This window comes from Mus pahari, chromosome 18, assembly GCF_900095145.1.
Source record: "Mus pahari chromosome 18, PAHARI_EIJ_v1.1, whole genome shotgun sequence".
NCBI lineage: Eukaryota > Metazoa > Chordata > Mammalia > Rodentia > Muridae > Mus > Mus pahari.
Window position 1 is genome coordinate 12,990,821 of NC_034607.1, and position 27,382 is coordinate 13,018,202.

General features: G+C 42.7%; 2 protein-coding genes across 2 annotated transcripts in view; one reads left to right on the forward strand and one right to left on the reverse strand.

Annotated features, from left to right (window-relative positions):
* Window positions 1–21,171, reverse strand: part of Cdc5l (cell division cycle 5 like) — a 38,115-nt gene extending 16,944 nt beyond the window's left edge. The window contains exons 1-11 of the mRNA XM_021217584.1: window positions 20,821–21,171; window positions 18,066–18,169; window positions 16,774–16,935; window positions 16,200–16,327; window positions 14,948–15,047; window positions 9,790–10,008; window positions 7,309–7,453; window positions 6,078–6,266; window positions 3,210–3,358; window positions 1,915–2,077; window positions 780–944 (exon numbers count right to left, since the gene is read on the reverse strand). Of these exons, the coding sequence (XP_021073243.1) occupies window positions 780–944; window positions 1,915–2,077; window positions 3,210–3,358; window positions 6,078–6,266; window positions 7,309–7,453; window positions 9,790–10,008; window positions 14,948–15,047; window positions 16,200–16,327; window positions 16,774–16,935; window positions 18,066–18,169; window positions 20,821–20,865 (1,569 nt within the window). The 5' untranslated portion in view covers window positions 20,866–21,171. The remainder of the gene's footprint in view (window positions 1–779; window positions 945–1,914; window positions 2,078–3,209; window positions 3,359–6,077; window positions 6,267–7,308; window positions 7,454–9,789; window positions 10,009–14,947; window positions 15,048–16,199; window positions 16,328–16,773; window positions 16,936–18,065; window positions 18,170–20,820) is intronic.
* A 161-nt stretch (window positions 21,172–21,332) lies between these two features.
* Window positions 21,333–27,196, forward strand: LOC115062507 (Friend virus susceptibility protein 1-like). Its single transcript, XM_029531461.1, has 2 exons — window positions 21,333–21,674; window positions 23,572–27,196. Exon 2 carries the CDS (start codon window positions 24,135–24,137, stop codon window positions 25,680–25,682), a length of 1,548 nt encoding a protein of 515 aa, XP_029387321.1. The 5' UTR covers window positions 21,333–21,674; window positions 23,572–24,134; the 3' UTR covers window positions 25,683–27,196.
* Window positions 27,197–27,382: the final 186 nt, after the last annotated feature.

The window sequence follows — 27,382 nt, forward strand, 5'->3', positions numbered from 1 at the left end:
AGTTGCAAGAAAAACTGCAGCACGTTACAGAGAAAACAAATATAGCATGATCTCAGTGAACTTGTTCTTACAACCATCCTGACACAATATGGCAGAAAGGGGCCATGCAGTATCTGAGAAAAACTAACTTGACCCAATTTTCTCCTTCCAAATGGAGCTAAAACCTATAAATCACTGGATAATTACTGCATCAGTATAAGAGGTTGCTAATATTTCCCAACTTCCAAATCTAGTTTTTGTCAGTCTGTACAGATCTAAGATTATTCAAAACTAATCCAATTCTTGCTTTTAACATCCTTTCTTCACTAGATTAAAGCAATGTTTAAAAGGCCATTCCTGTGTTTTATTTAGAAAAGCATAGTAAATTTCAGTGTTTAAACACACACATATGCATACAAACATCTAAAAAAACAATTAAGATATTCTGAGTACAAGATCACTCATTTATGTGAGTATATTATTATTAATAACATAATTTGAGGAATTTTGTTAAAATATTAAAAAAAGTAAAAGTAACAATCTAGAAACACTGACAGCCGTGCCTCCCTCTAAAGGCTCTCAACCTTCCTAATGCTGCAACCCTTTAATACAGTTCTTCATAACCTCATTTCACTGCTATTTCATACCTGTAGTTTTGCTACTGTAAGGAACTGCAATGCAGGTATTTGCTCTACAGGATATCTGACATGTAACCCCAAAGGGGTTGCAACCCTTTTGGTGCTCTAAAGAGAACCAAAAGACACATGACCATACTGATGCTGCTTTCTAATGATTCTCACCTGCTTTCGAGCATCCGCATCAGCAGCATCTTCAATGTAGGTATCATCTATTTCACGTTCTTCCAGTTCCTTCTCAGCATTTTCAGGAAGAACAATTTCAAAATCGTTCTTAGGTGCAGGGAGGCCTAACAACCCTAGACGGAGATGTTCACGAGATTCTCTTTCCTGTAGAGAAGTATTGGCCCTTGTCAATTCACACTGTCGGTACTAATAAATTCTCTAAAAACTTCTACAACAGCAGGGCACAGTGACACATGCCTGTAATTACAAAACTCAGGAGACTGATACAGGATTACCACAAACTTAAAACCAGCTTGGGTCTAAAACAAAACAAACAAAAGTTTCTGAAACAACTGGCTTGGGGCGAGTACAAGTGCTTGCCTCCAAGACTGACCATCTAAGTCTGATGCACACGATACACAAGGCAGAAGGAGAGAACCAAGTCCTTCAAGGTGTGCTCTGACCCAGACACACACACCACGGTAAATGTGTACCCACATGTGCCACAGGAGTATACACTAAATAAGAAATAAAGTATAATTTAAATGTTTAGATATGTAAAAAAATCAAACAATTAACTTAGTAGTGACTCTTCTAAAGTGATCCTCAACTTTTTTATTCTCTTACCTTCTTTCATTAATATCAAACAAAACCTTAACTTGTAATAAACAGTGTTTTGTGGTCTTAAAAATCTCAAAACTATGTCTTCAAGGACAGAGAAAAGAGCTCATTAGGATCTGTGCTTGATTTGGGGGGGGGGAGAAGGAGAGGGAAAGGGAGGGGGAGAGAGGGAGAGGGGGAGAGGGGGAGAAGGGGAGAGAGAGAACAAGCGAGAGATCGAGCAAACGAGGAGAGATGGCTCCGTTATTAAGAGCACTAGCAGCTCTTCCAGAGGAACTAGATTCAATTCCCAACACCCACAAGGCAGCTCACAATTGTCTCTAACTTCAGCTCCAGGGGATCCAACACCCTCACAGAGACACACATGCAGGCAAAACACCAAAACACATAAAGAAAAACTTGAAATGTAAAAATGTAGAGCTGGCGGTATCTCTCAGTGCAGGGCACCTGCTTAGCAGGTTGAAGGCCTGGGTTCAATGCACTGACTACAGAATATAAAAGAGCTGGTGCTTACCATCTGCTTCACGTAAGAGGGGTCACTGTAGTCTGCCATCCCGTCCTCTGGATTGATGTTTAACTTGTCTCTGAGTGGTGTTCTACCTGGGGTGGCATTAGTCACTGGTTTAGGGGTTGTTCCACTTCGGGGAGTCAGCCCTTCAGCTCCATTAGAAGGAGTCCTATACAAACAGAAATCTAAGTCATGGTAAATGCATAGAGTAAGGAATAAAGACACATAACCTCCCTCTTGCTTCCACTGTGTTATATAGATTAAGACTGAAGTTCGGTTTGGTGAACACAGTATTTAATGTACTGTACTAGCTTCCAGCCCTAACATCTGATGCTTTGCCTTCCTATGCTAGGTCCACCAAACATTTTTTGAACCTTTGACTCGGTAGGGTAACTAAGAACAAGCAGCTGGCAGGGAGGTTGACCACCACACTCACTCGAGGGCCCCAGGTGACGAGCTGAGCTCAGTGTGCTCATCACTTATCGTCTCCCTTCTAAAGTCTTTACCTTTCATGTCACACTCATTCCCATCAAAGGTACACTTTACATGGTTTATGCTTTTATATTTTGTTTGGGAAGCAAACACCACATTTTCAGATTCACATCTAATGATGAACAGGTTCTGAGTTTAGGCTCTCTACAATAAAGTCCAGCAGCAACTTATACTTTAATTAGTAGTCAAAGCCTTTCTGGTTTTGGTTGCTTACTTCCTGTATCTTGGCTGTGTTCCAGACTGATGGTACTGCCAGACATCTGTTCCCAACAGGTGCGGTGTTATCATTTAAGACATGGTCCCTGCCCCCAAGGAGCTTACAATCTATTTGAGAGACAAGATATACACAGGAAAATAGAAATTAGGCTCTCTTTAGCCTCACAGGAAGCAATAACTACTTTACAAAGACTAGCTTCCAATGATTCTTGATTCTGCTGCCATCCACAAGTATAATGGACTGTGGGGATTTCTATCCTAAATAATCCATAGAGGGCAGAGCTAACAACTGAAAATAAATACCAGGGCTAGAGAGATGGCTGACATTAAGAGTGCAGACTGCTCTTGCAGAAGACCCAGGTTCAATTTCTAACACCCACATGGCAGCTCACAACCTCAACTCCGGTTCTTTGGAAGCCAATACCCTCTTCTAACCTCCAAAGACACCAGGCAACCCAATTAAGAGACATCAAAAAGGCAAACCGAAGTTAATAGTTATCCTAATCTCTGTCAACATTACTCAAAAAAACATGCTGCCCAGGTTCTTAAGTGAAGCTTTTCTAAAATACAGAACATGCTGATTTTTACAATACCTGAAAGGTGTAGACAGAACTGTATTTGGAGTCTGCACAACCTGCCGCTGTGGGGTCACACCAGAGAAGTCACTCTCATGCAGTGGGGTATTAAGCCCACCTTTCAAGGGAGTGTCCACATTGGTCAAGGCCATGAGGTTCTGAGCTTCCTGGAGATACAAGAGAGTGCATAGCAGTCAGAAAGGCTAGTGAAATCCTCCCTCTGGCCCTATTACACAAATCTTGATGCAGACAGGATTTGTACACAATCTTCCACAAAAAAACAAACAAACAAACAAACCCAAGAGACTTGAGTCCTGCCCCGGAACAGATCTCAGCACTTTCAGTCCTTTGTTCACCTAACACATCACATCAGAAGTTCTGAATAAAGTTCACATGTCAAGATATGCTACCGTCACTGGGTGTCAATGCAACATGCCTGCAATCCTGGCCTAGGATGGAGAGGCAGGGCAATCAGCAGTTCAAGGCTACCTTCAGTTACACAGTGAATCTGAAGTCACATGAGACTGTGTTAATGGGCAGAGGGAAAACAGTGCCATGGGCTCCTTATGAAACTGCCATTACCCAAGAGCTACTCCCATTATCCATGCCAAACCTCTTTACCATCAGGTACTAAGAAATCAAAGTTCCTGATATGAGCTGAGACCAAATGTCAAAACAACACCCAGGTTTTAGTCTGACTTCATCACTAATTCTTTATCTAGTGTTCATAAACAATTCTGAGTCTCTGTTTCTTCTGTTGGGAAGTTAAGACATACTTAAGCTGCCAATGCATGCCTCTAGGATCAGGTTTCTTTAAGAAATCTCACCCAGACTCTTTGAAGGCTTGATCATGTCTCAGCCTTCCCAACCTTTTGTCTAAGACTTATATGATCAGGCTCTTTTTAATTCTCATCCTCCTGTAACTATCTTTGTCTTAATCTTAGTTCCTAGCTCAGTGTCTGTACTGACTAGTTTTGTGTCAACTTGACACAGCTGGAGTTATCACAGAGAAAGGAGCTTCAGTTGGGGAAGTGCCTCCACGAGATCCAGCTGTAAGGCATTTTCTCAATTAGTGATCAAGGGGGGGAGGTCCCCTTGTGGGTGGTGCCATCTCTGGGCAGGTAGTCTTGGCTTCTATAAGAGAGCGGGCTGAGCAAGCCAGTGGAAGCAAGCCAGTAAGGAACATCCCTCCATGGCTTCTGCATCAGCTCCTGCTTTCTGACTTGCTTAAGTTCCAGTCCTGCATCCTTTGGTGATCAACAGCAGTATGGAAACATAAGCTGAATAAACCCTTTCCTCCCCAACTTGCTTCTTGGTCATGATGTTGTGCTGGAACAGAAACCCTGACTAAGACAGTGTCTAAGGCAGAATTTAGCTTTCAAAGTCAGGCACCTCTCTCACACTCATCTGTGTGTCTTCAGTGTTGCTCTCCTCCCACTCCCCTTAAATGAAGGTGGGCTTATGCTTCCTCTTGACAGAGAATACAGCAAGAATAGCATGGCTTGATTCCCAAGGTTAGCTTAGAACCACGACGTAGCTTCTCTCCACACTCACACCTCTTGCATCACCAGGAAAGAAATTCAACTGCCATGCAGAAGACTGCATAAACACATGCAGATGCTAATGCAGATCCATGCCATGCACCATGCTAAGCCGCCAACCTATATCCAGCATCATCACTACCACACATGGAGGATAACACCCCATGTGTTCTGGCCACTACCTGTCAAATCACCCTCAAATGCTGAGTGTTCCCAGTTGAGGTACTAGACATCTTAAGGCAGGGGAAAGTCACCTTTTATGTGCCCTGTTTAAATTCCTAACCCACAGCAATCACAAGAATAGTAAATGGGCTAAACTACTAAGAGGCAAAATGCAGACAACTGGAGCAAGACTTGCTCCATGATTCTGAGTATCTTTCCTCATGAGGAAGCTAGAATTTCACACTATCAGAAGTCCTGAGCAGGCTTTGCTCTTCCAAATATAAAGTATCTCTTGGAAAGAGACAGACTTAACAACTTCTGCAAAAGAGAAGGAAGGACCAAATGACAACGCATCCAGAAGAGCACGGGTGACTCACTTTATGTACTGCGATAATAAACACACAAAAGTAGAAAATATACTAACCTTAAAAACACCCCAAAACACTATTACCAAATGACCCAGTAGAATACTGGTTCTTCTGAGAGCTGTCTCCTCCTGAAATGTTCACACAATCTCCCTCCCCTATAGTTCTTCAAAAGCAAAATGAAGGTAAGGACGCCACCAGGAGGAGGCACACCTGTTTGTGGGAGGGGCTGGCACATGCAGTGTCCTCGAACTGCTCTGCTCCTGCCCAGTATTCTCAGGCAGTCCTGGGACCAACAGCAGCAGCTCCACAACCTCTCAGGCACAGTAGCTACCAAGCACCAACAACTGGAAGGGAGGGCTGGAGAGATGGCTCAGAAGATAAAAGCACTGGCCGCTCCTGAAGATCCAGGCACAACTCCCAGCACCTGAAAGGCAGCTCACAGCTCTCTGTAACTCAAGTTCCAACACCCTCTTTCGACCATGCAGATACTGCTCACAAATGGTGCACATATATACATGAGAGAAACCATCCACACATACAAAACTTAAAAGCATAACAGTGTAAGACCTGCACCTGCCTGACAAGTACAAAATGAAAGCAGAGGGGCGGGTCCACTCCAAATGCTGTGAATGAACAGCCAGTCGCCACTGAGCCTGCTAGTTCAGACCACTTAGCCTGCTAATTCAGCTTCTGTGCTGTAAGAAATGCTCTGGGATCATGGCCATCAAGTTCAAGTTGCTGGCCCTACCTACATACAACCAAACCACATGGTGTCCTCCATGGTGACACAAAGATGATCGGCAGTGCCAGCATACCTGTAGAATCCTGTCTTGAGAGGCTGGTGTCCGTGGTGTTCTCAGAGCGATGCTGTTGTTTGTGACATTGTACTCAGACAGGAGAGTGCTAGAAGCAGAGTTTGTTATTCCAGACTCCTCCGCCGTCTGCCGTGCAACTTCACTGGCCTGGCCTACTTTGACAACTTCCTGGAGTTCAGCATCTGAAATCTAAAGGACAAGACCATCCCTGTAAACCATTTAACAGAACATTGCAACTTAAACATCCCACTTTTCTGAGAATGACTTGCTGAAGCTGAGCGAAGGGCAGAAAGACCTCTCTGTGCCACTTAACTAGCCTGGCTTTAAAATTTCCAATATAAAATTTTAAGTCTTCCTTTTACTATGGGGGGAAAAAAAAATCACATTATAAACAACTGGCTGTAACGTCTGTATTTCTATACTTACAAGTGTTTCGGTATTTTTATTAATTCTTACAGAATTCCATACAATGTTTACTGATCATATTTAACACCCCAGGTTCCTTCCAATCTATTGCACCCTCCTTACCCACCCAGCTTCTTCCTTCCTTCCTTCCTTCCTTCCTTCCAAGATTTATTTAAGTACACTGTAACTATCTTCAGACATACACCAGAAGAGGGGGCATCAGATCCCATCACAGATGGTTGTGAGCCACCATATATATGGTTGCTAGGATTTGAACTTAGGAACTCTGGAAGAGCAGTCAGTGCTCTTAACCACTGAGCCATCTCTCCAGTTCCTTCTCTTTTTAAATATAGAATGGATCATACACGTGCATGCTACCCTTACACAGGAACCATGCTAATCTTTGTATTGTTCCAATGGTGTATACGTGCTAGGCATAGTTAAAATGCTTTAAATCAATATATTAATAGACTGATTGCACCAAGAACATAAGTTCTTGTGCAAATACTATTGAAAATCAACTAAATATCACTCCACTAAACCACAAGATCTCTAGGAAAATCTAAGTGTTACTTCTGTAATTTTACCAAAAGAAATAGCCTTAAAAATATTAAGGAAAATTTCAATTAACTACCAAGAACTTGAAGGAGAAGCACATATCAAAACTGTGTCCGTGCCCTCATCAATGGACTTTCTCCATGTGGCTCTCCTTTAGACTGTGGTTTCTTGAGCATTAATAAGCACAGGCCTGAGACAGCAGCCCACCAATATTTGCTGGATATGATATAAGCATGTAAGTTCACAGGATGACAGATGCTCAGATTACCTGAGGGGCAGGCAACACCAGTTTGCTTCTCTTTTTAGTGAACTCAGAGACACCACTGGTTTGGAGGATAGCTGATGGTAAATCAGACTCCTTTTTCCTTTTTAAATGCTGCTTGTCTTTTTTTCTATCTCTTCCTTCTTTTTCACTGTAACAGATCAGGGCAGAAAAAAAGATTACACACAGGCAATAATATCAAGAGCTATATAACTATTAAGACTTTAAACAACTTCATTTCTAAGGAATTTTTTAAAATACAAAAGTAGTATGTTAAGCTATTCCTACATGACTAGTACATCTGAGAAAAATAAACTTGAAATAGTTACAGAATTATTAACGAAAGAGAGACACTAATTTAAGTACTAAAATTTAAAGCCTAAAACTATAAAAACGGTAAAACATGTATATCAAAACATACAAGAAGTTTACTATGTTTATATTCACATAGAAACATATGTGAGCGTAAGAAAATGATGTGTATGCAGAAAAAGATAAATGAAGGAGGCAAAATTAAAATACATCAAATGTTTAAACCTCCCCATTATTGTTGATTTTTAAATTCATACAAGAAAAATTTCACATTTATCTTGTATTTTGGGAGTTGGGAGTGCAGCATGTGCAATAGTATGCACGTGACATTCAGAGATAACTGGCAGGGGCTTGTTCTCTCCTTTCACCACATGGGTTTCAGATATCAAACTCAGATCACCAGGTTTAACAGTGGGTTCCTTTACCTGCTGGGCTATCTTGCTGCCCAAGTAAAGAAAGAAAAAGTTAAGAAAAAGGGTATGTTCATAATGACACCCAAAGGTTGTTAGGCGCTTAAACCAGCCCCAGGCAGTATGTTAAAGATCTACCTGTTTTCTTCCCTACCACAGACAGGTCTACCCCTTCCAAATGCCTAGTTTTCTTCTTTAATCTACTTGAAAAGCCTACCTTACAGAAGGCCCTAAACACTCAAGAAAATTCTGTTGTACAGTGTTTAATAACTAAGTAAAAAGTCCTATCAATAGACTCACAGAATCTCCTAGATGTCTCTCAAATGAGCAGAGAGAGAGAAACACAAATGCTTCTACCTATCTGCATCAAGTATAAAGATTATAGAATACAGCAAACACTTCTTTCTTTTCTTTGTAAGAAAAAAAAAGGCAAATATTTTTCACCTTAAAAACAGAGCAGGTTAAGCCAATGAGATGGTTCAACACGCAAAGGCATTTGCCACATAAGTTCAATGACATGAACTGACTATCAGAACTCTGAAACTGGTGGAATGAGAGAACCAACTTTATCAGGGTATCTGTGACCTCCACACATACTCAAGGGGGAAAACACAAACACTCCAAATCCTGGAGCTCATACACCAAAATGGGCAAGCTCCACACCAATGAAAAACTTCATCTCAACAAAGTGGGGTTGGGATTACGGCTCATGACAGAGCTCCTGTCTAGTATGGGGAGGATACAAGGTGATAAAATTTCAAGACATTAGCATAAGATCTAACTTGTTACAAATGTACAAAAATATAAAGTTGTCATTGGCTAAAAAATAAATTAGCTGGGCAGTGGTGGTGCACGCCTTTAATCCCAGCACTTGGGAGGCAGAAGCAGGCGGATTTCTGACTTCTAGGCCAGCCTGGTCTACAGAGTGAGTTCCAGGACAGCCAGGGTTATACAGAGAAACCCTGTCTCAAAAAACCAATAGATAGATAGATAGATAGATAAAGTTAGGAATAGTGGTGTTTACTCCAACACTAGGAAAGCAGAGGCAGTTGATCTCTCTAAGTTTTCAAACAGCCTGGTTGGCATAGTGAGTTCCCGGACAGCCAGGGCTACATAATGAGATACTGTTTCAAAAAAAAAGTAAAATATAAACAAATAAACAAAAAATGTCATTAGTAATAGGAACTGGGCTAGAGAGATGGCTCAATGATTAGGGCACTGTGTGGCTGCTCTTCCAGAGGACCCTAGTTTGATTTCCAGTACCCATATAGTAGCAGCTCCCAGCCATCCATAACTCTAGTTCTAGGGAATTCAATGTCCTCTTTCTTCCCTCCATGAGCACCAGGCACACATGAGGTACACACAGGCAAAACGCCCATACAGGCTCAAAAAAAGAAAGATGTCATCAGTGAGTAAAGAGCCTATTGAAACACAAGCACTAACTAAGAAATACACATCAGGTCAGTGACTCCCAAGCCTGACAAGCCCATGGCCCACGGGGTAGGAAAGAAACAGCCTGTCGTCTGACACCCACATAGGGGCCGTAATATACGTGCGACACAGATACATACAAAATACTTACACACTTACACAGTAGGTAGATTAGATGTATCTGTACACTAACAACAATACAGTCAGGTTCATTGATTTTCACACAAAGATAAACTCATTAAACACATAAAAGCATTAAGGAGGCTCCCTCCATCACCCTAAACCCTAAGAACCTGGCGGTCAGCAAAGGCTTTCCAAACTCAAAGGGACTCACGATCTTAGCTCCCCATCAAGATCCTGCTGTCGTAATTTCCTGAAATCTGCATCGAGGGCCTGGTAATTCTCCTCAGAAGTATCATAAAAACCAAGAGCAGGCTTTTTTTCAAATGGGATTTCAGCATTATAATCAACTCCTCTCTTCTTTTTCCTTTTCTTCTGAATCTCTATGCCAGCTGCTCGAAGCTCTCGTCTTTTCTGGAGGGCAGCAAGGCGCCTGGAGAAAAAAAAATACAAAGTCACCTTGAAAATCAACACTGCCGGGCAGAGACAGGTTAACCCAACATTACTAAGGAAACTATCTGGTTATCTGGAAAAGAAGGACTTACTCAAGCCCTTACCTCATGCCATTTGCCAAATTCCAATTCTGATTTAAAAACACAGTTAAGGCAAAAGGAAAAGTAGAGAAGCTATAAGGAAATGTGTGTTTTCCCTCTGTGAGGAAGAATATACCACCTGTGGGACTCACAGTGAGACGGTACAGTTTCCACAACAAGATGGGTTTCTTTTGTTGGGTGGTGGTGGTGGTTTTGGTTTGGGGGGGGGGGGGGTCTTTTTGTTTTTGTTTTAAGGGGGAAGTTGCAAGGGTGAAAGGTGGATATAAAGGGACTGGGAGATGAGTGGGACTGGGTGCATGATATAAAACTTACAAAGCATCAATAAAAAAATTAATAAGAGAGAGAGAGAGAGAGAGAGAGAGAGAGAAAGACACTAGCTGGGCAGACTTTAATCACAGCACAGTTTGAGGCCAACCTGGACTACAGAGTGAGTTCCAGGACAGCCAGGACTACACAAAGAAACCCCATCTTGAAAACAAAAAAACAAACAAATGAATATAGTTACTAATAAATTAAGTACCAAAAAAAGATGAATAATGTTGAGATTTAAATATTTTGCGACACAAATTGCAGCAAAAACAAATCATAAAACAAAATAAAAATATACTTGCCTACAGAAGTGGATGCTCAAAGTCCTCTATTGGAGCCCCCAATGGAGAAGCTAGAGAAAGTACCCAAGGAGCTAAAGGGGTCTGCAAACCTATAGGAGGAACAGCAATATGAACTAACCAGTACCCCGAGTTAGTGTCTCTAGCTGCATATGTAGCAGAAGATGACCTAATCAGCCATCATTGGGAGGAGAGGTCAAAGATCATATGCCCCAGTATAGGGGAATACCAAGGCCAGGAAGCAGGAGTGGGTGGGTTGGAGAGCAGGGTTGGGGGAGGGTATAAGGGACTTTTGGGATACCATTTGAATTGTAAATGAAGAAAATATCTAATAAAAAAATTGAAAATATATATATATACACATATACACACACTTGCTACTAATCAGAAAAGGTTAAATAAATACATTTTATGTACAAAGTGGACCTGGAAGGAGTAGGAGGTGAGTATGATCAAAATATGTATGAAATAATACACAAAGTCTCAAAGAAATAATAAAATACTATTTTTCAAGTTTATATAAGCTTTTAAAGATTTATTATCTTTATTTATGTGTATGTATGTCTATGTGAGTAAATTCCATATGCGTACAGTATCTGAGGAGACCAGAAAAGGGTATTAGAATTCTTGGTACTGAAATCAAGGTAGTTGTGAGCTAGAACACAACTGGGGTCTCTTCCAGAGCATTTAACTACTAAGCCATATCTACTTAGCCCTCTAAGTAGAATTTTTTTACAACTCTCATGTGGAAAAAAAGGAACAAATAGAAATAGTGCAAGTTTTACTTAATTTGCAACTAAGTTTTACAAATTAGCATGTACTATTTCCACATCTCTAGTTACTATCTTTCTGAACTTTATCTTAATGGCAAAAGTGTGGAGAGTAAGGCTGGGCATGGTGGTGTATACCTTTAATTCTAGCACCTGGGACACAGCAGGAGGCAGCTGGATCTCAAGAGTCTGAGGTCAGCCTAGCTACATGCCAAGCTCTAGGCCAGCCAAAACTACCTAGTAAGTCCATCTCAAAAAGAGGTATAAAAGCTGACCTTCTCCAGCAAAGGTAATAAAAAAATCAACTGGATGACTTTCTCAAAACAAATTTAGAAACACACATTAAAAGCCTACGTTTTTCATATTTTTAAAGCCACCAATTCATTTCTCTGACTTCAACCAAAATAAACTAACAAACAAGAATGTAATCAAAGACTGTTTTGCTGATTACTGGCCACAATCTAACTTACCAATAAGAATTTACTGAATGAATTTACAAAAGATATAGGGCTGGAGAGAGCTCTGCAGTTGGGAGCACTGACTGCTCTTCCAAAGATCCTGAGTTCAATTCCCAGCAACCACATGGTGGCTCACAACCATCAGTAACGGGATCTAACACCCTCTTCTGGTATGTCTGAAGACAGCAACAGTGTACTAACATACATAAAATAAATAAACAAAAGATATAAAACAAGGTACTAGGCAGACTTTATGTAACTTCTGAAATATGTAACTTCTATATAATCCTGAGAAAAGCTATAAATCTAGTCTTACATAGAAAAAGGTCTAAGGTAGGGCTGAGTACAACTCACAAATAGAAAAAGCATGCAAATGTTACATGCGTAGCTATCAGCCAGAGTCAAGGGCAGCAATGTTTAACAGTAACTATCAGCAGAGGGTAAAATTCCATTTAATTTCATTTTTCCTTTATATTTCTTAATGATGCTGTACTTTTAGTGAGTTAATGAGTAAAGTTAGTCACAGTATTGAAGACAGAAAACAAATCAAATGCCAATATACACAGAGTGACAGCCAGTAGAAAGTCCAAGAAACAAGAAACACACTCCCCAGAAAACATGAAAGTGAAAGGGCATGGCAAATACACAAACATTCAAGAAAATCTAGCTAAGCTTGGTAAGCAAGAAAGCAGCTAACAGCTGCAGAGACCCTCTCCCTTCTACCCACCAGCTCCTAGAGGAGGAAACTCTACACAGGTGCAGACAGGAACACAAGCTCCCTCTCCCTGCCAGCTAGCAGTCTCAGGCTTTCAATCCAGGAGAGCCAGGCATCAGCACTTCTTACCCAGCTACACAGGCTCCCTTCTTCCATCCAAACAATGGGTCTCCCCTAGGCACATTCCACTGGGAATACAACCCTGAAAGCTCTTTCTGCCCCGGCTTCTGGACTGAAGACTCTATCCTGGGAGAGATTTGAGGACTGCCCACCATACCTGTTCCCAAGAACACTGAGCTCTTTAACCAGGAGTGTAAATCAGAAATGCAGTCTGAGCCCTGGAGAAGAAGACCTAAAAGCCTTGACTCTCATCTACAACATGAACTCCATCCAGCCAAAGGACACTTTCAAAAGCAGTGCAAGCCGTGGTCAGCGGCCATTGGGAAGAGGACAGGCTCAGTGGAGCCTGTGGGGAATCTGTGAGCCAACGAGCTTGACGGAGACTGAAAGACTGAGTTTCCTGGAATCAGAATACATCTTAAAAGCTGATCTCAGAACTATCTCTTCAAAGGAACTCAAACCAGATCAGATCTGTCTACACAGCAATTTATAACCCCAGAACACTGCTGAAATCACTATAACAAAGAACTGGGTACAATCAGGAAAAGAGGAAAAGATATCAACAAGAACCCTGCCCAACTACACCATCCCACAGTGACTGTGGTATCCAAGACTCCCCCTCCCAGAGCAGCAACACCAGAGGCTGCTCATCTTTAGGAGGACAGCAATAGAACAGACTTCACTAAAGTAATAAAGTTGGCCTCAAAACAAACAATTAAAAAGAAACTGGGGAGGCAGAGGCAGGCGGATTTCTGAGTTCGAGGCCAGCCTGGTCTACAGAGTGAGTTCCAGGATAGCCAGGGCTACACAGAGAAACCCTGTCTCGAAAAACAAAACAAACAAACAAAAAAAAAAAACGAAAAAGAAACTGGATGGGACAGGGGTACGATACCCACCCACAACTATTATGTTACCATAGACAAAAATGCAGTTTTCAAGAAAAAAAAAAAAATGAGGTTTGTGAAGAAATCAGTCAGTTACAAGGGAACCCCAGTAAGATTAACAATGACTGTGTATGAGATGTAAGTATATATGGAATGACCCAACTAAGTCTCTACGTGAATGAGTTTACAGATATAAACATCTACAATGAAAGAGAAGTCTTGAAAGATGTATTCCAAAAGTAAATTTCATTCTTCAAATAACAGGAACAAAGACTAATACATTAGAAAACATTCCCATCATCATGCTAAGTGAATCTAACTAAAGCATGTGCTATTTTATTAGCCACATCCTAAAACAGTATTAACAGAAGTGGAAGGGAAAGCATACTCATTTATAATCAATAAAAGTGATTTTAAGTTATAAGAAATAGATAAGTAATTTAACATCTGGAGTAATCTTAGCACCTTCTCTTAGATGGGATAGTCCTCTATCCCTTGTGTATCACACTCCCATCAATTCTGACTACTCTTACATTGATGAATGGCCAGCTACGCCAAAAAGCATCCTTTATCCCAGGATCCAGCACTGGGAATAGCAACACAGTGCTAGCTACCCACCAGGTCAAGAGCAAGTTCTAGACAGCACAGGAGTCAAAAAAGGCTCTAAGGAGACATCCCCATTGGGATGGGGAGTTGTCCAACACCTGAATCCCACAGGCTGCCACACAGTTCAGATGGTATCTTTACCAACTTTGTATTGGCTTCTGGGCATCAGAACAATATAAATTCAACCAAAAGGAAGCAGGGAGAAGGTGGGGGAAAGCCTGAGCAAAGAACAGTGCCTAATAAAGTTCGCTCACTTTTGCAATGAAGACCTCTCTGACAGCCTGGAATTTGGCTCAAGGCTCATCAACTGCCTCTATGATCAGCCTCCCAGCCAGTACCTGCCCAGCACTAATCAAGGAGGATGAAGAACCGACAGTCACGTGAAAGCCACCTGAGGCCAAAATACTAAAAGAGATCAAACAGAGCATGCTGGTCAAGTATGTGCCCATAATTTCTGCCATACTTTGTAAACTTTATATGTGTACTTTTCCAATAACTATTCTGAAATGGTTAGGGAGAAAATACAGAAGTTGTTTTTGTTTGTTCCAGAGCAATAGACACTAAGGAGTAATAGCTCACCAACTAGAGCAGATAGCTATACAATTTCCTGAGCCTAAGGATGCACAACTACTTATTGCACATAGAATGAAAACGTGCCTGGCTTCTTCCAACTGCTTTTCTCTTGCTTTCCTTTTGGCCTTCTTCCCTTGTGTATTGGCCAGCCGGGCTCGAGCCTCAGAGAGCATCTCAAGTTCATCTGCAAAATAAAGACAGGAAAGTAAGCTCTCCAACCTCAGCAGCCAGGCAGGCCTAGTGCTGACAATGACAAAAATGGGTCAGAGAAAGTCAGGTTACAAGTCATCCCATCACTAACTTGCTAGTTATGTAAGCCTGGTCCCACATTTACCTCTGTGAATGTTTCCCATTAAAATCGAGTAAGAATGCCTACTTCAGAGATGCTAAGAAGAGCTAAGAAAAATGGTGTATATCAAGCAAGTAGCAAGTATTCACTCACAGAAAGCTCTACTACAGGAACATCTGTATCACCAACAAACTGGCACATCACCAGCAGAGAAATAAAGCAACAACTAATCATGGGGAACGGACAACCTTCAAAGACATTTTATCCCTCAAAACTGTTTCTTCTCTAAGACATTTTCTACAACTCTCCCAAATAGAACAACAACAAAAAAGTATCATAATGACGGACAAGACTTAGATTCCACTCAGATCACAGTCCTCTCTCTTTCCTCAGGAAGAAAACTTTAAGTTTCCCAAGTGGAAAGGATGCAGACAGCCTCTTCACAGACTAGTCACCCTTGGGAACCGCTGAACTCAGACTTTAAATCTGAAAAAAAAAACTACCAAGTACCCACAAAAAGGTAAAGTAGGTATTATTCTCCACCCTCAGCAGGGAAAACTCAAGGTCAGAGAGCATAGATGACTTAGCTAAGGTCAAATAGCTAATAAGTAGCAGAGATGAAGCCAAAGCCCAATCCCCATCTTGACTCCATGTGTCACAGACTCACTGTGAGTCTCCAGCATAGCTAGTGTAGTACAGCTCTTTCCTGGAAAGTAAATCACCCTAAAGTCAAAGAAACAGCAAGGTCCAATATGCTAGCTTGTTGCCTCTCCTTCTACAAAGGGAATGAGAGACAGGATCCTGCAAGGTTCACCACTCACCTCTAGGACATCTGCCTACTTCACTGCTCAATTCATTAAATGAAATGAAGAAACAGAAAATAAGAGGCATCCTCAAAAAAGCAGTCTAACAAAAACAGGACCAGACACATTCGGGGAGATACCTGGAATAACCACTGACAGAACTGGGGCTCTAACAGTCAGGATCAGGAGAACTAAGAAGGCCTGAGTCCTGTACTGTAAGCAGAGCTCCCCAGCACCCACTCACCCTCATCCATGTCAATCGGGTCAGGCCGGGCTGGCTTGGTTTCTGGGTTTGGATCTATCTCTCCAGGCTTAAGCTTTCGGGGGTCATCTGTTGTTTCCTCTTCATTGTCCCTTTGGGCAGTTTTGTCCCTTGAAGGGCAAAAAAAAAAAAAAAAAAATCCCAGATGAGTTAGTCACATATCATACCATTCAGTATGAGAATTACCGAAGTTCTAGCTCAGGCACTTTCTTTCCCAAAATAAACAACAGATGAGCACTATGGAAAACAGCATCTTTACAATTGCTTCCCGTGAATAAAACGGCATTAAGATTCTCTAATTTCAGTATCCTCACACATGGTGAAACCCGAGGAAACAAGCAGCCCTTCCTCACAAATGCACAACATCCAGATGGACACACTGATGAGTGTGACCTGCACACTTCTAAAGGAGAAGACATCATTTTGCTCAACCATGTGACATCTGGGATACAGAATTCAGTGACATTAGTTTCTATGGCTTTAGTCACTGGCACAATTAAGCTGGAAATGCTCTGAGTTTGTTCAGCACACTAACATATGCACGGTTTTCACTCACAGGAGGAATTCATAGTGTTCCAAGCACTGGGCTGCTGTTCTTCCTATGATCGGAGCAATGGTCCTCCACTGCGTTGGCATCAGCTTGGCCAGGTGCAACAGTTTTTCTTCCTCTTCTCTGGACCATTCAGTTTTTTTAATACTTGGGTCCAGCCATTCGTACCTATTAAAGACAACATAGCAAACATTAGTTAGTTACCATGTTCTGACTCTAAGATCACATGCTATCACTAACACTATTTCTGACAAGAGAATTCATTGTGAAGTTAAACTTACTCTTCTTCCCCTCTTCACATTACGATGTATTTTAAGTATGTGAGATTAGAAATACTTAAAAACCTAATAGACCGAAGAGCAAATGCAATCATGTGACTCCTTTAACTAGTATTTATTTTTATGTTTAATCTTTTTTTGTTGTCATTTGGTTTGGTTTTTTTTGGTAATTGTGTTTTGTTTTGTTTGGAGGGGGGGGAGATTGAGACAGGGTTTCTCTGTGTAGCCCTGGCTGTCCTAGAACTCCACCTGTAGACCAGGCTGGCCTCGTACTCAGCGATCTGCCTGCCTCTGCCTTCCATGCTGGGATCAAAGGCATGTGCCACCACACCCTGCACTTGTTCTTAGCTTTTCTGAAGTTCTAACATTATCTAGGAAAGAAATATTATATTATTTATATTAATTGTAATTATATTATTTTATTTATATTACAATTTCACTGCACTTTCTTATGTTTGAGTCCCACAGCGTCTTCAATTACTTCTCTAAGCATCCGCTTAAACCCACTAAGTATTCCAGAGCTGTGTGCTTCCATCTGCTGTGCTTTAAATTTAAAGTAGAACTCCTATGGCATCCGCCATCTTCTAAGGTCTGCCCAATCTGCCTTGTCTATCAGGCATTTAGCTGAGTGAGAAACTGTCCACACGTCTAAGCCCACACTGCCACTGGTAGCTTAATGGCTGAAGGCCGCTAAGAAGAAAGGGATCAAACTACTGCAGCCTGAAAGCCACCTTCCTTCTGCTCTGCATCTGACTCTTTCCACCATCTACCTAAGATTCTGTATTGTCTCACAAGGTACTCTGAAATAAAAATATTAACTCACTTGGACAAGGATTCACAACTGATCAATCAGTGCTAAGTTGTAAGAAAACAGGCAGGGTAAAGAGGAGGAAAAATGGTTTGCTCAAGACACAGGAATCAAGTGGTAAGTACATTTAAAGGCACCTCTCACCATACTCCCCTCCATATCACAGTGGGAATCAGAATCACGTTGGTTTCCACTTACTGACTGGTACATACCATCTGGCTTTGCACTGCTTTGCCGATTTCCTATGCAGCAATGAGGCAATCCTAGACCACTGGTTTTTCCCATATTTCATTACCGCTGCTTTTAGAATTTCATCCTAGAAGAGTTACCAAAGAGAATACATTCAGTCACAAGCCTCCAAATGAGGAAAAGCAAAACTTAAGTTAGTCCCTGCAGAGTTCCTGTAAGAGACACACACGATCATTTTAAAAAAAAAAAAAAAAAAAAAAAGACATGGAAACTTTATTGACAGTTAATGATAACTAGCATGGAAGAATCAGAAGGAAATGACTGGGAGGCAGCTCAGTGGTTAAGAGCATGTACTGGGTCAATTACCAGTACCCTCATCAGACAGCTAACCTGTAACTCCAGCCCTAGGGGGATCCAAAGCCTCCAGCCACTGAAGGCACCTGTACTCATATACAGATACATAATTTTAAAAATAAAAATATATTTTTTAAAAGATTTATTTATTTATTTTATGTATATGAGTACACTGTAGCTGTAGATGGTTGTGAGCCATCATGTGGTTGCTGGGATTTGAACTCAGGACCTTCAGAAGAGCACTCAGTGTTCTTAACTGCTGAGCCATCTCGCCAGCCCCGTATCTTTAAAAAACAAAAAAAACAAAAAAAACAAAAAACAAAAAAACAAAACAACAACAACAACAACAACAAAGGACATCTTACCTGGCCCTCAACAAACTAGAGGTGGGAAAAGTCAATGTTGAAAACACTACTTTATGACAGATAAAATTATTCACCGGTATGTACCTGCCATTCTCCTCACAAAGTTCACATACATTTATCTATTTTCTCAAAACAACATCAACAACAACAACAACAACAACAAATTTCCTGAATATCTACCTTGAACCAGGTCTTATATACTCCTGGAGAGAGAATCAAAGAAGCAATTTGAGACTCTAGTTCAACACAACATTTCCTCTCTGGCAGGCATCCTACTCACCACAACAGCCTCTACCTCATCAGTCAGCACCCTGTCTACTCCAATCTCCAAAAACTATTTCACCAGAGTACCCAAAGTATAACCCAACCCAGACAACCTGCCAAGCCAGCTCACAGACATAAGAGTCATAGATGAATGCACTTGAGCACTTTACTTTTAGGCTTTTTCTACAATGAACTTGAATTGCCTGTCTTCTACCTAAGCCCCTCCACTCCATCTTCTCTCCCAAGACTAATTGGTAGAGTACACACCCACCTAGCATACTTTAAGTCCTGGACTTGATTCCCATAAGACTACCTGTTATGCCAGAACCAGACAGGTAGAGACAGGAGGATCAGAAGTTAGCAGTCACTCTCATCTACATAGCAAGCTCAAAGCCAATCTAAGCTACATAAGACCCACTCTCAGACAGACAGACACACACACACACACACACACACACACACAAACTCTGCAGGGTTTTGACCACTACGGAGGAATCCTGATGTTACTTGATTTTGTGATTCTGCTTCTTCCTCAGAAGCCAACTCTTCTAGTTTAAATTGCCTTGGTGAGTGCAAGTCCCTTTTCAGTGCCTCCATTTGTAACTTTGGTAAAGTTTTTCAAAACTTCAACACATCTCCAACCAAATACATACAACAGGTACCTATCCTACAAGACTCATTCCAAAACACCACCAAGAAACCTGCTTCGTACTAGAATGCTAAAGCCTACTGTATGCTGCCTGCCGAGGACAACAGCAACTCATTTTTACTGAAAGCCTACTAATGTACCCAGCTGCGTTCGCAATGTTCCAAATCGGCAACCCATTCCAAGAGCTAAAATACTATTATTTGTCTAATAAGAATGAGTAATCGGAGGCTCTGAGAAGTAACTCAGCCGGAGCCACACAGAAGTGCTTGCGAAAACAAAGTAAGCTGTAGCAAATGAAAACTAGGTGCCACAAAACCACTAAACAACTAACTCTCAACGGAAAGACCAACGAATGGGCAAGGACTCTAAGAAGTGTTCTCAGCTAAGTTTGGAGGATGGTCCGAAAGATGCCAAAGAATAAGGAGCTATCTCAAGAAAGCACAAGACAGACGGAAAGGTGCTCATACATTCGGCGCATTCGATTAAATGCACGTTAACTTAATTCCTATTTTTACTGCCTTTCTTCTGCTGCTCCGCTCACCATGACATAATCTACAACATCTCTGGACGCAAACACCACCGTAGGTAAGTTTGTCCTAACTGGCTTCTATCCCGGCAAGGGTGGCGTGACTGCAAAGGTAAGAGAAAGGACCTTGGGGACCCGCGGAACGGACAGGCTATGCCCAGGTCCTCAGAGAAGCAGAGAGGTGCAAACGGAAACCCGCAACCTGTCCCGCTGTAAGGAAGTTACGGAAAAAACAAAAGTTGCAGCCACGGCAGCTTCTAGCAGAGCGAAGCGCTGTGCACGAGCAGAGACTGGAAGGAGGGGAGGTCCCGTCGGGGCGGCCACCGGGCAGCCGAGGACACCGAGGGGGCGCGTCCCTCACTGAACAAATAAGTGTTCCAGGGCCTAGCAAATGCCAGGAGGGGAGCGCCGGGCGACACGTCGCGACCTGGCCCCCGGGGAGAGCCAGGTGACCCGGGCCCGCACCCATGCCTGGCGAGGCTCCCCGGGGTCCGGCGCAGTCGCCGTCCCCGCACCGCAGACCCCCGCGGGACAGCTAGGGCTCCCGGAGCTCGCCCGCGCGTGCGCACACGCCACCGGAGCCGGCGGAGGGCTGCGGACGGCGGGAAAAGCGGCCTCACCTCCGTGTTCCTCCACACTCCCCCTTTGATCATAATCCGGGGCATCTTGGCGGCGGAGGGTCCCGGCAAGGGCGCCGAGGGGAGCTTCGAGAAAGTAGTAACGGCGCTCCGGTCACGGAACGCAGGAGGGCCACTTCCTCCCAAGCGCGACCTTCTGCTTTTGAAGAGCTCTGCGCAGGCGCGGCGTGGGCGGCCGCCCCAGGAAATCTCGCGAGATCTTAGCGGCCGAAGGCGAAAGACGCGGCCGGGCTGGAACCTTAAGACTGACGGAAACTCATCAAACTGCAGGGGCCAAGGCCCCGACGAGTCGCGCGCAGCTCCGAGACTAGTGGAGGGGCGGGGAACGGAAAACAAAACTCTCGCGAGATGCCAGAGGTGGAGCTAAACCGGGAACGCCGTGAAGGGATTGGGCCTGACGTCACGCGGGGGCGGTACCGGGGGGCGGGGAAATAAATATGAGGGGTGTGGCGTTCCGCTGCATGCTTGATCCCCAGGGAGCGCTATTCGTTTGTTTAACGGAGCGCCACGCTGGGCGGCCCGGCGACCAGAACTAGGCAGAATCCTCGGGGAGATGCAATCGAGTGAGTCCGTTCTCTTGCTGGGACCTCCAACCCGCAGCGCCAAGCGTCGAGGATGCCGGACGGACTCAAGATCCTAACTCTAACCTTGAGGGACTGAGCGACTGCTCGCCCCAAAGTGTTCGCGCTCCTTCCTGGAAGGGCCACGCCACGCAGGTCTTCACTTCATCCCCCGAGGGGTTCGAGGCGACGCCCTAGGGGACCCTCGGGAAGCGTCAGGCCAGCGGGTTTCCCTCATCCCTCGCTGTTGGGTGTCTGTGGAACAAACGCGGTGCGGTGAGTTGCGGGAGTCTCGTCCCCTGGAATCCGGGGTCGTCATCAGAAGAGTGGGCAAACGACTTGTTTATCAAATCAGGGCGGCTGCGATTCCACCAAGTCTCGGTGAGGTGGAAATGGTCAGACGCTCTGTCATCACCTCTCTGTCTTTCCCACGCAGACTTCTTCACTATTCCAGAGCAATTCATTAATTACTTGGTGCCACCCCAGGTCCCTAGGGAAAGATTTTATTCCGTGCATAGCGGCTCTGGTTCGTTGACACAGTTCATGTTTCCGTTTGCCCCTTCTCGAAGACATGACGAATTTTCCGATTCGATTTTTGTTATTTTTTTTTCCTTGAAATGGGAAATTGTATCAAAATATCACTGCTTTGAGTTGAGAGGGAGGTAGTGTAGTGTTGTGAAGAACACTTGGTTTTAGTGACCTACAATCTCATTTCACTCTTGTCAACTAACAGGGTGACAGGTAACAAGCCATTCCCTGCCTCTGGTTCTCTTTGCAATGCTTTCTTGTAAAGATGTGTAACCATCACCTCCTGCCAACATCACTTAGTTGTATGGTTTTTATCCCACACTCCCAGGTCACACACCATGTGGTTGACCAGGTCAAACCAAATCTGAAGACTCCTCTCTGGGGATCTTAACGCTAGGATCCAAAAGAGGTCAGTGTCTAGCTAGCTGATAAGCCTCTAAACTACCAATTGTTTGACACCTAACAATTGTATTTTGAACTACATGGTCCCTGGATCCAGAACATTCCCAAGTTGTAACTACATCCATATCCCCCTTTTGGATTTAGTCATTGAAGTTAGCTTTCCATTGTTTGTAATCAAGAGTCCTAGTAAATCCACAGTTAAACCAGTCCTCTTTCACATAGGCTATTCCAAAGGATCATGACAGTGACTTCTTCCACTCAACATTCTGTCATCTTTATGCTAACTTTAAAAAAAGGGTATCTCTTCTTTAAGACATGTTAATGTCACCTGCTAGAAAATTGTTACAAAGGATTGGTATTTTGAGAACAGAACATACTTCAGCAACCTACTGAGATCTATCCATGTCTGCAGTATGGAGTCAAGTCAGATGCTCCAATATTGCCCCTATTATTATGTGAATTAGTCCTCCAAGTGCCATGCAGGCCCCTCTCTGCACAGCAGCCCTGGCAACTGTCCTTGAACACCTTTGAACATAGGTGGTGTGTCCTTAGGATGCAGTATCTGAGATCAGAGCCCCATATCCAGAAACAAAGAGATAGGTTCCACATCTTCTTCACTCAGCCACCAAACATTTTCCCAAATCTCCCTCAGAAAGTCAGTTGCATGGGAAACTCTATAAATACATGTTTCATGATTACTTCAAACAAACAAAAAAAAAAGACCCCACATTTCCCATCCTCCACTTTACCAAAGTGAAAGCCAATAAGAACTTGTAAGATGAGGAAATCTCTTTTTCCCTGTTGTGAGTTGAAATTCATTTCCAAGTAGATACATTTACATCCTAACTCTTGGTTCCTATACATGTGAACTCATTTGGAAATATTGTGGAGTCTTCCCAGATGTGATTGAGTTAAGGTGAGACCATACTAGTGCGAGCTCTCCAGCCAGCGATCTAAGGAAAGTGGCATGTACTTTTAATTCTGAGCCATTCACCACAGTTCCTCTAATTGCACTGACTTTACCTCCTGTTTTAATTCTTAGACAAAAAGTTCATGCCTGGATTCCTGTGTATCTGACTGATCCGTGGCATAGGAGATCTGCTTTAAAAGAAGATAATTATGCTCCAGGGTACACATATACAAAAGAATTCATTGGAATGATTTTTATAGCTGTCATAGCTGCCACAGTTACCCTATTCAAAATAAACACTTGAAAATGATGTTTGATAACTCCCTTCTATAGTTTTCAGGACGGCGATGGCTATTCTTCGTTGTCAACTTGACTATATCTGGAATCAACTACAACCCAGAAATGGAGAAGAGCATACCTGTGAGAGATTGTCTGCATAAAGTAGATGAATCCACTTCTAATCCAGACCTTTGAGGTAGGAAGATACACATCTTTAATCTTGATCTTGAGGTGGGAAGACACAAGTCTTTAATCCAAATCTTGAGAAATGTCTTTTGTGAACATATGAGCCATACCTTCAGCTGGACATCTATATAAGGACATAGAAGAAGGAAGCTTTTGCTCTTTGTCCACTTGCCCTTGCCTTGCTAGCACATCCATTCCTTCACTGGCATTAGAGCCTACTTCTGGATTGCAGCATATACTAAAGACCAGCTGAGACATGCAGCCTTGTGTGACTGAGCAACCACTAGATTTTTAGACTTTCTATTGTTGGATTAGTTGGACTACAGAGGAAGGAGAGAGAGATTCATTCCATAAGTTCTGTGACACTAGAGAACCCTGATTAATACAGATTTTGGTACCAGAAGTGATTCTAGAGAAGCAGAAGTATAAGGATGAATCTTTTAAGTATCTGGAATAGGCATTTCAATTCGACAGCACCTTCAGCTACGGAAGCCTCTCCAACCACCCCCTCTCCTGGGAGCTTGGAGAGTACTGAAGGCCCATGGTATGAACTGTATTACAAACTTAAAGAAATAAATGAATTTGATTATCCTGACTCACCAATTGTGAGCAACAATGGATTAGGTGACCCTGTATATGAAACTTTTGACAGTTTGGGGGAAAATAAGGAAAATGATGATGCTGGTTGGTTGCTTCTAGCATCTCTGGATAAACTGATAAAGGATAGGAATGAACTCCGGGATAAAATTAACCAACTACAGAATATGGTGAAGGACAACAAAGAACTCAATGATAAAATTGACCATCTTCAGATGCTCATAAACAATCTAAAGATTTCTAAGTGTGCCCTGGAAAAGAACCTTCTCTCCAGCAGCCACAAAGCTCAATTTATGGAAAATCAAACTGAAGCTCTCATTATAAGGTTAGCTGAGTTACAGGGAAAATTCAAGTCCCAGCCTCGGAGAGTGTCAACAGGTAAAGTAAGAGCATTAATTGGTAAAGAATGGGATCCTATAACTTGGGATGGGGATGTGTGGGAGGACCCTATTGAAGCTGAGAACTTTGAATCCTCAGATTCTCAAGTGTTTATCTCACCTGAGGAAGTAGTACCCTCAGCCCCACCCCTTGAAATACAGCCTTTTTCACCTTTCACTGAGGAAATCAATCCTTTGTTATCTATTAAACCAGCAGTGGCTATCTCTAAAGGAAATGCCAAGCAAGACAATACTGATGTCCCTCAGAGCCTCAAAATAGTTGCCTCTAGACCTATAACCAGACTTAAGGCAAAGCAGGCTCCTAGAGGGGACATAGAAAGTGTGGTCCATGAGGAAGTGTGCTATACTACTAAGGAGCTTAATGAGTTTGCTAATTCATTCAAACAGAAGTCTGGGGAATATGTGTGGGAATGGATTTTAAGGGTGTGGGATAATGGTGGAAGGAACATAAAACTGGATCAGGCTAAGTTTATTGACATGGGTCCTCTGAGTGGAGATTCTAGGTTTAATATGGAAGCTCGCACAGTTCAAAAAGGTGTCAAAAGTTTGTTTGAATGGTTGGCTGAAGTGTTTGTCAAAAGATGGCCTACTGAGAAGGAGTTGGAGATGCCTGATATCCCTTGGCTTAGTGTTGACGAAGGGATTTTAAGGCTCAGGGAAATTGCAATGCTAGAGTGGATATACTGTGTAAAACCTAATGCTCAACCATGGGAAGGCCCAGAAGACACGCCCTTCACTAATCCCATAAGACGCAAAATGGTGAGAGGGGCACCAGCACATTTGAAGAGTTTTGTTCTCTCCCTTTTGCTTGTGCCAGACCTTAGGGTTGGAGATGCTGCTGCTCAGTTGGATGAATTGAATGCAATGGGCTTAATTGGGCCCCGGGGTTGCAGGAGCCCAGTCGCAGCACTGAATCGACAAAAGCAAGGTGATCATAACTATTGTATGGGCAGTATAGACAACACAATGTTCATAATGGCATGACCTGTACAGACCTTTGGTACTGGCTCATCAGTCATGGTTTCATGTTTCCAGGCATGAAGTGGATAAGAAGCCTACTGAATATTTGATCTATATAAGCGGAAAAATTCTCAAACAAATGAAAGAAAGGCTACACACTGAATCATGGCACAAAGCAATCTCAGCCAGTGAATCAATTTTCAGATTTGAGCCAGTTCGCAGACCTAGAACCCCTTGAATAAAGGAGTAACCAAGTTCCCCTGAGGAAGGACCTTGATAAAAGAGTTGCCTCTGCCAAAGAAAATAGTGAATCAAAAACAGTATCACATCCCTAGAGGAACCGCAGAAGTTAGTGCCACCATCAAGTTCTTTAAAGATGCAAGGGTGGTGGTTTCTACTACATCTCCCTTTAACTATTCTATCTGTCCAGTTAAGTGACAGTTGACCATCAAAACCTCAATCAAGTATTAACTCCAGTTGCAGCTTCTGTACCAGATATAGTGTCCTTACTTGAGCAAATTAACACATCTGGTACATGGTATTCAGCTACTGATCATGCAAATGCCTTTTTCTCAGAACCTGTTCATAAGGACTACCAGATGCAATTCCCTTTCATATGACAAGGCCAGCAGTATACCTTTACAGTTTTACCTCAAGGATATATAGACTCTCCTGCTCTGTGTCATAACTTAGTTAGAAAGAAACTTGATTGTCTGACTCTTTTACAAAATATCATATTGATGCACTATAGTGACAATATTATGCTGACTGGACCAAGTGAACAGGAGGTAGCAATTCATTGGTAACACAGATATGAATCAGAAGATAGGAAATAAATCCAACCAAAATTCAAGGACTGTCTACATCAGTGAAATCCTTAGGAGTCCAGTGGTGTGGGGAATGCAGAGAGATATTCCTTATAAGGTGAAGAATAAATAATTGCAGTTGACCCCACCCCCCCACCAAGAAAGAAGCATAACGTTTAGTGGGCCTATTTGGCTTCTGGAAGTATTACAATTCTCACATGGGTTTGTTACTCCGGGCTCTATACTAAGTGACTTGCATCTATACTAAGTGACTTGGAAAGCTGTTAGTTTTGTGTGGGGCCTGGGACAGGAGAAGGCTCAACAGATCCAGGCTACCGTGCAGGCTGTTCTACCACTTGGATGACATGATCCAGCAGACTCATTGGTACTTGAGGTGTCAGTGACAGACGGGAGTGCTGTTTGGAGCTTTGGCATACCATAGGTGAATCACAGAAGAGACCTTTGGGATTTTGGAACAAGGCTCTACTGTCATCTGCAAACAACTATTCTCCCTTTAGAAGACGGCTCTTGACCTGCTATTGGGCCTCTGTGGTAACTGAACATTTGACAATAAGCCAAGTTACCATGTGACCCGAGCTGCCCATCATGAGCTAAGTATTATTGGACCCGCCAAATCATAAAGTCGGACATGCACAGCAGCAATCCATTATCAAATGGAAGTGGTATACAGCTGGAGACAAGGCTCAGCAGTTAAGAGCACTGGCTGCTCTTCCAGAGGTCCAGAGTTCAATTCCCAGCAACCACATGGTGGCTCACAACCATCTGCAATGGGATCTGATGCCCATTTCTAGTGTGTCTGAAGATAGCTACAGTATACTCGTATACATAAAATAAATCTTTTTTTAAAAATGGAAGTGGTATATACATGATTGGACCTGACCAGGTCCTGATGGCACA

What these genes read in the sequence shown, in the direction of transcription:
- LOC115062507 (XM_029531461.1), top strand. Translation starts at nt 24,135, where the DNA reads ATGAATCTTTTAAGTATCTGGAATAGGCATTTCAATTCGACAGCACCT.